This window comes from Ranitomeya variabilis, chromosome 5 (assembly GCF_051348905.1).
Source record: "Ranitomeya variabilis isolate aRanVar5 chromosome 5, aRanVar5.hap1, whole genome shotgun sequence".
NCBI classification, from domain to species: domain Eukaryota; kingdom Metazoa; phylum Chordata; class Amphibia; order Anura; family Dendrobatidae; genus Ranitomeya; species Ranitomeya variabilis.
Window position 1 is genome coordinate 125,497,440 of NC_135236.1, and position 14,538 is coordinate 125,511,977.

The 14,538-nt window shown below is 42.8% G+C and overlaps 1 protein-coding gene across 1 annotated transcript in view; it reads right to left on the reverse strand.

Annotated features, from left to right (window-relative positions):
• Window positions 1–8,960: 8,960 nt before the first annotated feature.
• The window catches only part of FEM1B (fem-1 homolog B), a 28,676-nt gene continuing 23,098 nt past the window's right edge, over window positions 8,961–14,538 (reverse strand). The window contains 1 exon segment of the mRNA XM_077263237.1: window positions 8,961–11,263. Coding sequence (XP_077119352.1) covers window positions 9,628–11,263 — 1,636 coding nt within the window. The 3' untranslated portion in view covers window positions 8,961–9,627.

Here is a 14,538-nt window from a genome sequence, read left to right on the forward strand (position 1 = left end):
GTCACCTTTGTATTGTCAGGTGACATCAAACCTACAGGTTTGATGTGACTGGTCTCGAAGACAGCCAGCAATACACTGACAGGAGGTAATCACTCCCGCAGTGTATAGCGCTGAGCTGCCATGAGAGAGTTCACCAACTGATCAGCTCCGGTGATCTCCCTTACGGCACCACTGCTGTGTGGGAAAGTTCTCAAGCAGTGGTGCCAATGGGGAGATCACCGGAGCTGATCAGCTGATAAACTCCGGTGAACTCTCATGGCAGCTCAGTGATACAATGACGGGAGGTAATCCCTCCTGCAGTGTATCGCCGGTGGACGGGTAGGGCAGTTACATCTCCCGATCAAACGGTTCTACACGTGAGATTGTCGTGGGACACTCAGGATTAGGTGGACTATGGCGAACAGGCGAGTATATGTTGGTCTATTATTTTACATTATTTCTAGGAGACAAAGGTGTTGGGGCACTTGGTGTTAGGAGAGTGGTTTTTGTTTTATTTGAATATGTATGCAATTTTATTTTTTAACTGTGAGCACAGGCGCTGACAGATGAGACATCTCCCATCACTGGCACTTGCTGTCACTTATCACTGACAGCAGACACAGCCCAATGGGACCAGTAGTCTGATCAGCCCATGCTTGCTGACCTGCGTTAAGCATTTTACTGCAGGTCACGCTGACATCCGACAGGATGACCCCCGCAGCGCTCTGACCACCTATCTTACCGGCCGATAAGAACTACCACGCCGGTGTTTCCGACACAGATGACAGCATGGAAAACACCATAGAAAGCCTGTAAAATGCAAAACAAAAACTCAGCAAATCTGCAAACATTTTTATACCTGTGTTTTTGCTGCAGAGCTGTTTTTTTTTCTGCAGCGTTTTTCACCCATTGACCTCAATTCAGTCAAACACTGCAAATACTTAAGGAAATTTACTGATCATGTGCACAACACTTCAAGATTGTCATTGAATTAGCTTGCATAAGGATTCCATAGCGTTTCTGACCCATTTCCGCGCAGAAAAACTGCCTCAAAAACGCAGGTTCCCAAACACTGTAGGCTGAACCCACCGATACCGATGACTTCAGCCGACTGTGCAATGTGTTTAGGGCTGACATCTCTTAGTCAGGGAAGGATCTCGATTGGAGGAAGGAGGAGCAGACTAACCCAATCACCTTCGCACACGCTTATTACATGCTTCAATAAAGAAGCGAGTCTGTTCATTGTGGCTAATGCACATGTGAATGGGTGGATAAAAATCAATGTTTTAAAAAAAAAAATCAAAAAAATCGGATTTTTTTTATTTAAATCGGATTTTTTTCAATTTAAATCGGATTTTTTTCAATAAACTGCTTTTTGAGGAAAATATTTTACCATCCAAAGGTTCTTCCATCATGAGATAAAGCGGAGTTGTTTAACTCAGTAGAATAAAGGCTGTATATGTGTAACATTCACAATGCCATGCTCTTCCAGAGGTTTCTGTAGGATTAGTGGGCAGTTTCTCTCCTATATTATCACAGACGCTCGCTTTACTTACGCAGTTCTCAAAACTGAATTTGACTCCGAAGAGGTCCCAGCCTCTTCTTCACAGCAAAAATGTTACAACATGAACAGAGTTGAGAAAAAGACCTTAATCCTATTGTTCTACAAACCTATGAATACTGAATCAACCCCTTCAGTGCCAAGTCCAAGAAGTTAGACAATATGTTTCTGATTGTTTGGAGTGGAATAGATCTGCACAACACAAGAAGAATGTGAATCTAAGTGTGAGGAGGAAGGGCAAGCAGACAGAGAAATGGAGCAATGTGCAACAGCTCTGGAGGGTAAAATTGTTAACCTAAGTATTGATGGGTGGAGTAATGTCCACAATGATCCTATTGTATGTGCTTGTATAACAACAGAAGGTAAAGTCTTCCTTGCACAAACAACTGATACGTCAGGAAATGCACACACAGCAGAATACTTACAAGAAGTGGCAGTAAAAGCTATAACGACATGTGAACAAAAATTCAAATGTCTAGTATTCAGTTTGGTCACTGACAATGCTGCAAACGTATCCAAGATGAGAAGAGATTTAGAAGAGCAGGGAGGGAATACAAAGCTGCTAACAACATATGGTTGCAGTGCTCATTTGCTGCACCTCTTAGCCAAAGACTTAAGTGTTCCAGAAATAAAGGCTAATGTTGTTGAAATTGCTAAATACTTCCGTAATAATCATTTTGCTGCAGCAGCTCTGAAAAGGATGGGTGGAACCAAGCTAACGCTCCCATAAGATGTTAGATGGAACTCTGTGGTGGACTGTTTTGAGCAGTATATCAAAAACTGGCTTATTCTGATGACACTTTGTGAAGAAAATCGAGATAAAATAGATGGCACTGTCACGGCCAAAATCCTCAACATTGGGCTTAAGAGAAATGTTGAACATATGCTGAGCTTCCTGAAACCCATCTCTCAAGCTTTAAACAAAATACAGAAAAATAGCTGTTTTATTGCGGATGCTGTTGAAATTTGGAAGGAACTGAGTGAACACTTAAAAACAGAACTACACATGGACAGAATTAAATTACAAGCAGTAAACAAACGAATGGGACAAGCACTGACTCCAGCTCATTTTTTGGCAAATTGTCAATATCCAATATCAGGGTCAAAACCTAAGTGCTAAGGAAGAGGAGTTAGCTATGACATGGGTATCCAGCAATCATCCATCTTTAATGCCAACTATAATAAACTTCAGAGCTAAGGGGGAACCATTCAAGAAATATATGTTTGCTGAAGATATTTTAAGGAAGGTCACACCAGTAAACTGGTGGAAGTCACTTAAGCGCTTGGATTTAGAGACTGTTCAAGTAATGATTTCACTTTTAACAGCAGTAGCTTCTTCTGCAGGCGTTGAAAGAATATTCTCTTCCATTGGACTCATTCATTCTAAATTGAGAAATCGGTTGGGACCCAATAAAGCAGGAAAGCTTGTTTTTCTTTTCCAGATTATGAATAGGAACAAAGAAGAAGATGATGATGAAGATGACGACAAGTGAGCTACAGAGGACAGCAGGGACAGTAGTATTTAAGTTTTTCATGTGTCGGCTGGGCTGACAGTCTAAGTTTCTTAAAATATATATATATTTTGTTTAGCCAAATTAGTTAACAAACATGGATGTTTGTTTAAGCAAATAACTTATGCTGTAATGTTATTGTTTCAGTTGAATAAATCTATTTAAATTGTTATTAAGGTCAGGATCATTTTTCTCCTTCCTAAGTACAACAGAACAGTGGTGTCCAAATATGAATGATTAACCCATTAAACTGGGGAGAAAAAAGTAATATAAAAAGTGATTCTAAAAATCTTCATCTACTTGCATGTTAAAGTAGCAAGAACTAGTTTAGGTAGAAACTTTGATTTAAATCACTGATTTAAATCAAGCCTTACTGACTAGTGATTTAAATCAGTTAGATTTAAATCAAATCCACCCTGGAATTTCCAAAAAGAAAAAAGAAAGGAGCCTCTTTGGACAGTGTGAAAATAGCAAGATTATTAAGATAAAGACAAAGTTAAAGATTTTTTTTTTTAAACACACAAAACAGGATTCAAACAATAAGCCTTTTTCTGATGGTAGTTTCTCTTTAAGGGCTAGCCTAGCACTTGCACTCTCCCTGCAATACATCGGGATATTTCAGTAGCTAGTGAGGAGGCTGCTGAAGTTTCTGGTGAGTAAAACATCCTGTACAAAGAGGAAGATTTAGTGCACACTGAAGAGGACACCAGAGTGCCCCACAGGCTCAGCTGAACCCAGTCACCGCACAATACTTTACCTTTTTAGAACTGAAGACCTTTTAATCTTTGAATCTTGAATGAAACTTGGGATTTTGTTTTGGCCAAAAAGGTGAGAGTGGCTACATTGTTCTACAACCCCTGGCAAAAATTATGGAATCACCGGCATTGGACGATGTTCATTCAGTTGTTTAATTTTGTAGAAAAAAAGCAGATCACAGACATGGCACAAATAACTTTCTGGCTTTAATAAACACTAAAAGAAATCAAGAACAAAAAATGTGGTCGTCAGGAATGGTTACTTTTTTTAACCAAGCATAGGGGAAAAAATTTATGGAATCATGAAAAACAAACAAAAAAACCCTTCAAAACATCACTAGTATTTGGTTGCACCCCCTCTGGCTTTTATTACAGCTTGCAGTCTCTGAGGCATGGACTTAATGAGTGTCAAACAGTACTCTTCATCAATCTGGCTCCAACTTTCTCTGATTGCTGTGGCCAGATCAGCTTTGCAGGTTGGAGCCTCGTCATGGACCATTTTCTTCAACTTCCACCAAAGATTTTCAATTGGATTGAGATCCGGACTATTTGTAGGCCATGACATTGACCTTATGTGTCTTTGTTCAAGGAATGTTTTCACAGTTTTTGCTCTATGGCAGGATGCATTATCATCTTGAAAAATGATTTCATCATCCCCAAACGTCCTTTCAATTGATGGGATACGAAAAGTGTCCAAAATATCAACATAAACTTGTGAATTTATTGAAGATGTAGTGACAGCCTTCTCCCCAGTGCCTGACATGCAGCCCCATATCATCAATGACTGTGGAAATTTGCATGTTCTCTTCAGGCAGTCATCTTTAGTTTGGTGCCGTTCCAATGAGATTTATAAAGTTCCAGCATCATCACCATGCCCAATGCAGATTCGCGATTCATCACTGAATATGACTTTCATCCAGTCATCCACAGTCCACGATTTCTTTTCCTTAGCCAATGGTAACCTTGTTTTTTTCTGTTTCGTGTTAATGATGGCTTTCGTTTAGCTTTTCTGTATGTAAATCCCTTTTCCTTTAGGCGGTTTCTTACAGTTCGGTCACAGACGTTGACTCCAGTTTCCTCCCATTCGTTCCTCATTTGTTTTGTTGTGCATTTCCTGTTTTGGAGACATATTCCTTTAAGTTTCTGGTCTTGACGCTTTGATGTCTTCCTTGGTCTACCAGTATGTTTGCCTTTAACAACCTTCCCATGTTGTTTGTACTTGGTCCAGATTTTAGACACAGCTGACTGAACAACCAACATCTTTTGCAACATTGCGAGATGATTTTCCCTCTTTTACGAGTTTGATAATCCTCTCCTTTGTTTCAGTTGACATCTCTCATGTTGGCGCCATGATTCATATCAGTCCACTTGGTGCAACAGCTCTCCAAGGTTTGATCACTCCTTTTTAGATGCAGACTAACGAGCAGATCTAATTTGATGCAGGTGTTCGTTTTGGATATGAAAATTTACTTGGCGATTCCATAATTTTTTCCTCAGAATTGAGTGATTCCATAATTTTTCCCCTATGCTTGGTTAAAAAAAGTAACCATTACTGACTACCACATTTTGTGTTCTTGATTTTTTTTTTTAGTATTTCTTAAAAGCCAGAAAGTTGCCATTTGAAATTACTTTAGTTTTGTGCCATGTCTGTGATCTGCTTTTTTTGTAGTTGTAGTATACTTTCACATAAGGAAAGAACAGAATCAATGCAACATCCAAGATACAAGGTTAATAGCAGAAAGAATCTCTAAAAATGGAACCTGACAGTTTCCCCAGGCTCCCCCCCCAAAGAGCCACCATGTGTTCATTGCTTCCTCTATACCTGAGCAAGCTCTTTTTATTGACATGCCATGAGCCAATTTTATAACTGCAGGGACAATGTGCAATAGTGGGTGATTAGTCATGAGGGGTGATGTTCTCCCTAGACTAGTCATCCCTCTAATCATGTTATCACACTCCCGTGGGCATGACCAACATGACTTGCAAGAGCAGCATCACCGCCAGCTCTGCACCGTAAGCTTTGACTGTGCACTGCGCATGTCAAGTGAGACAATGGTGATGTAGGACACAGCCAACCAGCGGCTCTGCAAATCTCACAACTGGCTGTGTCCTACATCACTGCTGTCTGCCACAGTGTGCACGGATGCAGCCAGGGTGCGTTGTCAGAGATTTACAAAGAGCTGGCGATGATGCGGCTCTTGCAAACGTTGGTTTGTCATGGCTACGGTGTCGCGATAACAAATTAGTGGGCTGACTAGTTTGGGAAAAACACCACCCCCACGGCTAGTCACCCACTCATTAGCATATCGCCACTGCAGTCAGAAAACTGTTTGGGCATTTGCAGTAATTAATAGTGATGAGCGAATATACTCGTTACTCGAGATTTCTCGAGCACGCTTGGGGGTCCTCCAAGTGTTTTTTTAGTGCTCGGAGTTTTAGTTTTTATTGCCACAGCTCAATGATTTACATCTGTTAGCCAGCATAAGTACATGTGGGGATTCCCTAGCAACAAGGCAACCCCCACATGTACTTATACTGGCTAAAAGATGTAAATCATTCAGCTGCAGCAATAAAAACTAAATTTCTGAGTACTAAAAAATACTTGGCGGTCACCCGAGCGTGCTCGAGAAATCTCGAGTATATTCACTCATCACTAGTAATTAATAATAATTAAAAAGGCTTGTTACGAATGGTATAGAGATACCAACAAATACATGGTGATAGTTTGGGGTCCAGGGGAAGCGGTCAGGTTCCCTATAATTGCACTCACCAAATCAGGTCACTCTGGGCAGTAAATCCCAGTTTAAGTCTCTTTTAGGAGGGAAGTTGGCTGAACGGATTAATCTCTTCAGATTAATCACATAAAACACAGTAAAGTAGCACAGTGTTTTCTGAAGGATTAATCTCATGAGATTTTGAAGTGGACCGAAAGGAGCTAAAACGAAAGCACAATGTGATAAATGCCACTGGGTAGGTGTGATGCATTGGTGAGCCTCGCAAAAATCTGATAAAAATCCATATCCTCATTCCTTTATTTCAGAGAAGCAGTGGCTGCCTTTCCTCAACCAGCATCGCTCACATACCCAATGGACTTTTGTTTTTTTTTCTGACAGGGAAGGGTGTGCGACTGCTGCAGACAATCACTGGCTGCAGCGGTGTGTCTCTGTATACCCTGCTCTGAGTGTATGAGCACGACTACTGCAGATACTCCCTGGACAGACCTCAACAACCAATGAGGGACATAGGTCACATGTAGATCCTCAGCAAAAAAGGATGCACAAAGACTGGTGGGGAAGGTGATTTCACAGGGGGCAATGCAAACATTTTATGCTTTCTGAACACACTTAGGGTACCGTCACACATTGAAATTTTCATCGCTGCGACGGCACGATCCGTGACGTCGCAGCGATCGTATGATCATCGCTCCAGCGTCGTAGACTGCGGTCACACGTTGCAATCACGGCGCTGGAGCGATGCCGAAGTCCCCGGGTAACCAGGGTAAACATCGGGTAACTAAGCGCAGGGCCGCGCTTAGTAACCCGATGTTTACCCTGGTTACCAGCGTAAACGTAAAAAAAACAAACAGTACATACTCACCCGTCGGTGTCCTTCAGGTCCCTTGCCGTCTGCTTCCTGCTCTGAGTGCAGCCGTACAGTGAGAGCAGAGCGCAGCACCGCTGTGATCTGCTCTCACTTTCCGGCCGGCACTCAGAGCAGGAAGCAGACTGCAAGGGACCTGAAGGACACCGACGGGTGAGTATGTACGGTTTGTTTTTTTACGTTTACGCTTGTAACCAGGGTAAACATCGGGTTACTAAGCGCGGCCCTGCGCTTAGTTACCCGATGTTTACCCTGGTTACAAGCGAAGACATCGCTGGATCGCTGTCACACACAACGATCCAGCGATGTCAGCGGGTGATCAAGCGACGAAAGAAAGTTCCAAACGATCTGCTACGAGGTACGATTCTCAGCAGGGTCCCTGATCGCTGCTGCGTATCAGACACTGCGATATCGTAACGATATCGCTAGAACGTCACGAATCGTAACGTCGTAGCGATGGAAATTTCAATGTGTGACGGTACCCTTACACTTGGAAGCTGTTCCACTTAATTGTATTTGCTCCTTCTTAGGCTACTTTCACACTTGCGTTTTGTGCTGTACATCGTGGTGCAGCAAAATGACGTGTCGACGGACGTCATGAAAATAGGGAAAAAGTGTGTGACGCATCCAGTGTAATGACGAAGGGGGAGTCTGAAAATCCTTCCGGGTATGCTCAGAGGGGAAAAGCGTAATCCGTCGCTGGATTTCAGTGTGTGATGGTCAGGAACGGATCCTGCATCCATTGGCTTCCATTACAGCAGACGACAGGTAGTGCAGGATGTGTCGCTGACCGATTTTCTGACGTGCAGAAAAAAAAAAGTTCCTATGAACGTTTTCTCCGCACGACGGACCGCTATTAGAAAGAAAGAAAGAAACCTTTTTCCCGGACTTGAAAATCCTTCCGGGCATGCTCAGAGGGGAAAAACTGGATCCATCGACGGGCAGCGCAGGATGCGTTGCTAACCGATTTTCCAAAGTGCACAAAAAACGTTACAATGAACGTTTTCTCTGTATGACGGACCGCTATTTTACAACGGATCCAGTGCACGACGGATGAAACGGATGGCCATCCGTCACAAACCGTTGCTAATACAAGTCTATGGGAAAATGCAGGATCCTGCATTCTCAAAAATTGATGCATTGTGACGGATCTGAAAAGACGGAAGTGTGAAAGTAGCCTTAGACAGCAATACTGCACCCTCTCCCCTTCACAGTAGTGCCCACAGTCCTATTATATTTGGACCAAGCCCATAGCACGAACGGAATGGAAAATTTGCACAGCTTTCGCACAGCAGGAGTTTGAGACCACCAGTGCCAGGACCTGGATGCTGCATGTAACAGTACGGCTCTGATCATTTGCAGGGGATGGAAGCCCTTTCTTCTAGTGCCATGTGCACTTGGGCATGTGAGATCCACCAGCCAGGCTTTATACAATTTTTTTTTTTTTTTAGGATTTCCCACAGTGGAAAAACCTGTGCCGATTCCTGAAGCCTTCATATAAATTATGATTGTCCTTTTATAAAAGGAGGATATGAGTAATATCAGACACAAGCATTAAGGAGCCAGCCTGAGATTTTATTTAAGACAGAAAAGGTGAGAATCCAGACATCAACCATATAAAAAGCCAGCAGAAATATATTCATACCTATGGCTAACTGGATTACATCCAGTACTAGTAAATGGCACACATTCAATGACGTCACATATCTCAAAAGTCTCACATAATCTGTCGCAAAAGATGTGAAGACCCAAGGAGACGCGGAGTCAGTCACATTTTTCTCCCATAAGGCATTAACATCTCTTAAAGCAAAAACTAAAAAGCTGCTGCTTGGTTCATGAAAATATCAAGTCACTCTGCTCATTAAAAGTAAAATTGTGCAAAGCCTAATTTCATGGAATTAAAAAGACAGCGGGGTTATGGTTCCCCATGAGATGTCCTGTCCCGGCAGGACCTCTATACTCTAAATTAAAGCACCTTATTTTTGGGTGTCACTGATGTCTACTCAATAGTAAAGATAGCAGTTCCCTGCCTTATGGCAGGTCTGTCCAAAATGTTCTGCACAAAGCTGGAAGACCAACAAATAAACTAAAAGAAAAAGGACTTGGCATTGGATCAGACCCTTGATCTGCCAGATTAGGCAAATGAAGTCAAGAAATGATGTCCACCTCCCACCCTGGAGGTATTGGCGTGCACATGTGTGGGCTTAGACTATGCAGGCATTTAGTGAAATTCTACAAACTCTTCAAGTGTTCGGGGGATCTGGTTCTGGTACTTTATGTTGTGGAGCCGCACAGCCCGGGCAGCCAGGCACTTTAGGCTCAGCTTCATCTGTGTTTTTAGGAGGATCTCGGACACACCTGTAGTGCTCCTGTCCAGCGGTGTCTTCTTTTCCTTATTAGTCATATCTGTATGAGCACCAGCCTCCACCAAGCTGATAATAATGGAGTGCAACGTCAAAAAGTCACTTATAGGACGGTTGTATTGGACAATAAGATGAAGAGGGGTGTTGCCTACATTGTCTGTAGCATTGACATTTGCCCCACAGTCTATAAGCAATTTGGCTACAGGGGCACTGGGAAAGCTGCAAACATCATTAGTGTGGAAGTCATCTACGGGGGTGCCAGAGTCAACGGATGAATGCAACAGGCTGCATCCTTCCCGGGTGCGGGGGTCCAGGTGCACCAGCCGATAGATCTGTTTATTGATGCGCGATTGCTCCTCTTCTGAGCACCGAGTCTTGGTGGAGATGCAGACGAGGTAGAGAAAAGTGTACAGATTGCATTCATGATTTTCCAGTGTAGAATGAGCATCAGGTTCTTGTGGGTTCTGAACTCGCGTCATACCACGTTCTATCTCCAAAACGCTACATCGCAACACGTTCTCCACATCGTGTGCTTTAACCGGCTCATTCAGATGAATCATTTGTGAGAATACCTGAGCAAACCTCAATAAGTCTTTGTGCGTGTTTCGGTTTCCCTTCTGACGTAGCTGCAGTGCATGTAACCAAAGCTTAATGCACTGGTCAAACTCCATGTTATCTGCGTACACAGCACCCCGGTATATAATTGGATGGGACACATCAATATTATCAGATCCGAGAATCCGCTCTCGTACAATTAAGCCCTCCATGTGTAATGCATCCGTATCATGGCGAATACCATCCAACTCTCGCGGTGTGCTACATTCAGTTCTCATATCATAGGCTGCAATTGGGGGAAGGACTTCTTTGTGCAGTATGTTGTCGGGATCTCGGAAACGTTCCAGCATTGCCAGGTACAAGTACTGATAAGTCTTGGTAATATTGTAATTTTCCCTGTCATTGGCAAAGGAGGCACCTAACAACTCTAACGCTTCTACCCTACTGTGAATATCAACATCAGAGTGAGCGAGAAGCAGTTCCACCACCTCCGCTTTGCAGCTCTCCGCTGCCACTTTTAATGGCGTCATGCCGTGACCATTAACGACCATTGCAGCCTTCCATTTAACCAGTTCACGGACAATATCTAAATGTCCAGCTTCAGCCGCAAAGTGCAAAGCTGTAGCTCCACAATGAGCCCTGGAGTTTGGATCGGCAAGCTGCTCCAGGAGGTATCGCACTACGTCAGTATGGCCCTTATAAGCAGCGATCATTAGGCACGTGTTGTCATACTTGTTAGCAATGCTAATGTTTGCATTATTTTCCACAAGGAATTGGACAATGTCAAGTCTTCCGTCAAAGCAGGCAGCCCTTAGTGGAGTAGAATTGGTTACAGTTGTATGGTTAACATTGGCTCCATGACCGACTAGCAACTTCACCACTTCGTAATGTCCGGCACCGGCTGCACACCAAAGGGCAGTAGCTCCATCAATGACATACCTAGAGGAAAGAGAAGAAATAATAGCGATGAGTAACCATCCACCTAAAGCAGCCGGACTCCCTAACTAGCTTTGTGACTGTGCATTTAGCCAAACATTCACAAAAAAAAAAAAATCCTGACGTAAAAGCTAATGTTCCCATAGTCCTTCAATCACCAGACAGAGGCCTCAGGTCAGACTGATAAGTGTCTATCATTTATCTTTATAGAACAGTGCAGCAGACTGCACCATCTTAGGCTACTTTCACACTTCCGTCGTAAGGCCTCCGACGCAATGCGTCATTTTGGGAAAAAAAACACATCCTGCAAATGTGCCCGCAGGATGCGTTTTTTTCCCCATAGACCTGTATTGCTGATGGATCGCAACATATGGCCATACGTCGCGTCCGTCGTGCACTGGATGCGTCGTGTTTTGGCGGACCGTCGTCACGAAAAAAATATTCAAGGGAATGTTTTTTCGTACGTCGGGTCCTGCATTTCCTACCGCGCATGCGCGGCCGGAACTCCGCCCCCTCCCCCCTGGACTTTAGAATGGGCAGCGGATGCGTTGAAAAACTGCATCCGCTGCCCACGTTGTGCACAATTTTCACAACGTCCATCGGTACGTCGCACCGACGCTTCGTGACGGCCCCGTACCGACGCAAGTGTGAAAGAAGCCTTAGGCAGACGTTCACAGGGCAGTATAGGTTTTGTTCTTTTGTTTATTTTTGCAATGAGTCCTCAGGGTGGACAGATGTCACGGACTCTATAAGGCGAGCACCTCATAGCATAAACGCTCAATGGCATAGTACATTGTTAATGGCACATATACTGCTAGAGTTAATTCTTCCAGGACGTGACCAAGATGCTTCAAAAGGCACAATACTACTATCCTGCATCCCAAATTTGATGACTCCCTTACTATACAAGTGAGGAAATAGGAATAACCAGAACACTCAGGCCAGAACTTCACAGCAACTTGAAATGTGCAATATCCAGCTCAACAGCATTGTTTAATGCAATACAAGGAGACATTTTTTCTTACCTAGTAAATAAATCATTGTAAGGTTTTTCCTATTTAATTGCAATGACATCATTGTTGAGCCCAGGTCTTGAGATCCCCAGCGATCACTCAAACCCGTTCATGGCTGAGCAAGCAGGCAGAGTGGGGTACAGATTCAATACAAAGTATAGACCACAGCCTGTGCTCACCCCTGAACCCGTACACCGGGGTGTGTGCACTCAGGCAGGAGGTATATGCTACAGCCTAAAGGGCAATTAAATAGGAAAACCACATTACAAGAGGCTTACTCACTCTAAAATATAGTCTGCACTAACGCAATCAACGAGAAACACAGAGATTTCTAGAGAAGAACAATGATCCCACCACAGAATACGGCTACAGTGTGACCGACAGGTTCCCCCAATGTTCAGTAATACGTCAGTGACTCGAGGGTGGAGGAGCCATTGCTACCAGTACACTGGACTCCTTTTCTCCCAGCAGACTACTGGCTGGTGTTATGCACAAATTATTATGCAATTAATCAGAAACTGCTGTTAAAAAAACAACAACAAAAAAAAAACAAACAAACACACCACACTACTGATGTGACAAATCAGCATCTTTGGCTACTTACAGGACCTAACAGGCTCCCCTTAAGTTGATTCCCACCAATGGGGAAAAAAAAAATAAAAAAATTCTTGCATAACCACACATTAACTGGTAAACATCTGATCGCTGGGGGTCCCAAGCACGACATAATTCAAAGTCTATGAGACCGACGGAGAGAGGAAGTTTAAATTGATTAAGTGCTCTTCTACTTTTCTTTTCCAGCGTCACAGTTTTCAATCATTCCCCTACTGTAGCTATACAGAAAAAAAAAAAAATAATAATTATATATATATATATATATATATATATATATATATATATATATATATATATATATATATATATTTTCACAGGGGGCTCGGTGTTTCAGCCATTTAGCACCTATCCTACATATAGGTAGCCTTTTTCATGGGGGGGAAGAAAAAAATAAAAAATCTCAGGGTATGTGCACACGTTGTGGATTTGGCTGTGGATTCGCAGCAGTTTTCCATGCGGTGTACAGTACCATGAAAACCTATCCGCAGTGCACATGCTGCAGAAAATTCCACGTAGAAAAGCGTTTTTTGTCAATTCTTTGTGCGGATTCCGCAGCATTTTACACCTGCTCATAATAGGAATCCACAGATGTAAAACCACAGGTGAAATTTGCACAAAATTCGCAATGGAAACCGCAACATGTGCACATATCCTCATACATATGTTCTGACGCATGTAGATGAAAACCCTCCCTGCTCTTCACTGCTGTCATACTCCAGATTACTACAAACCCTGTACGTTAGCCATGATGAAGCCTACTACTGACCATCCGCGCTAATATCGGCTGTCGCTACTTCTGAGAGTAGCATCCTATACAACCTATGGCTGAGCACATCACGCGGGAATCAATCCTTTCATAGTTATGAGCGGTTCACAGGTAATACATGGAATGCTACTTTTGTGATTGTGTGTGGAGGTGGTCGGGACCCTGACACTTGTTGCTCTTTCAGTAATTAGCATCTATTTCAGGTTTCATCCATAACCCTTTTCCTGTGTAATTACAGGTGTACGCCAGCACCAATCCATGCACTATGTTTGGTTGCCATCAGACTACCTGTGATGAAGCCAAATTCTGGAGAAGCACATGGGACTGTAACCACACAGATTTCTATGTGGGGACCGTGACTTCCCTTTGGAGCAGTCATTTTTCCCTTCTGCATAGTAGTGTGGACAGGTGCATACTAAAACCCTATGTGCCAAATTAACCTATACCTATGGTAGATATTTTAGTCGTATTCATCTATACCTATGCCCATTTTAGATTTTTTTTACAGTTTCATTTTCTTAATTTAGTTTTCCTTTCCACTTCACTCTATTTGAAGCAGAGTAACCAATTTATTTACTTATGTATTTATTTGACATAAAGTTGCTATACATGAATGTAGGGGTTCACTTTTTTGGAAACTGAATAACTGTTTTAAGCTCCGTTTTTTTTATTGGAATAAGTTCATATTAGTGCAACAAGGTTATCTTCCAAGTTTGATTAAGATCTTTTTAGGGATTCAGTCTTTATGCGCCATATTCTTCCATACCTATGCCTAGTGTGTTATCATGGTTGGAAACTGAATAACGGTTTTAGGGTATGTGCACACCTTGCGGATTCTGCTGCGGATTTTTCCGCCGCGGATTTGGAAAATCCACAGTGCAAAA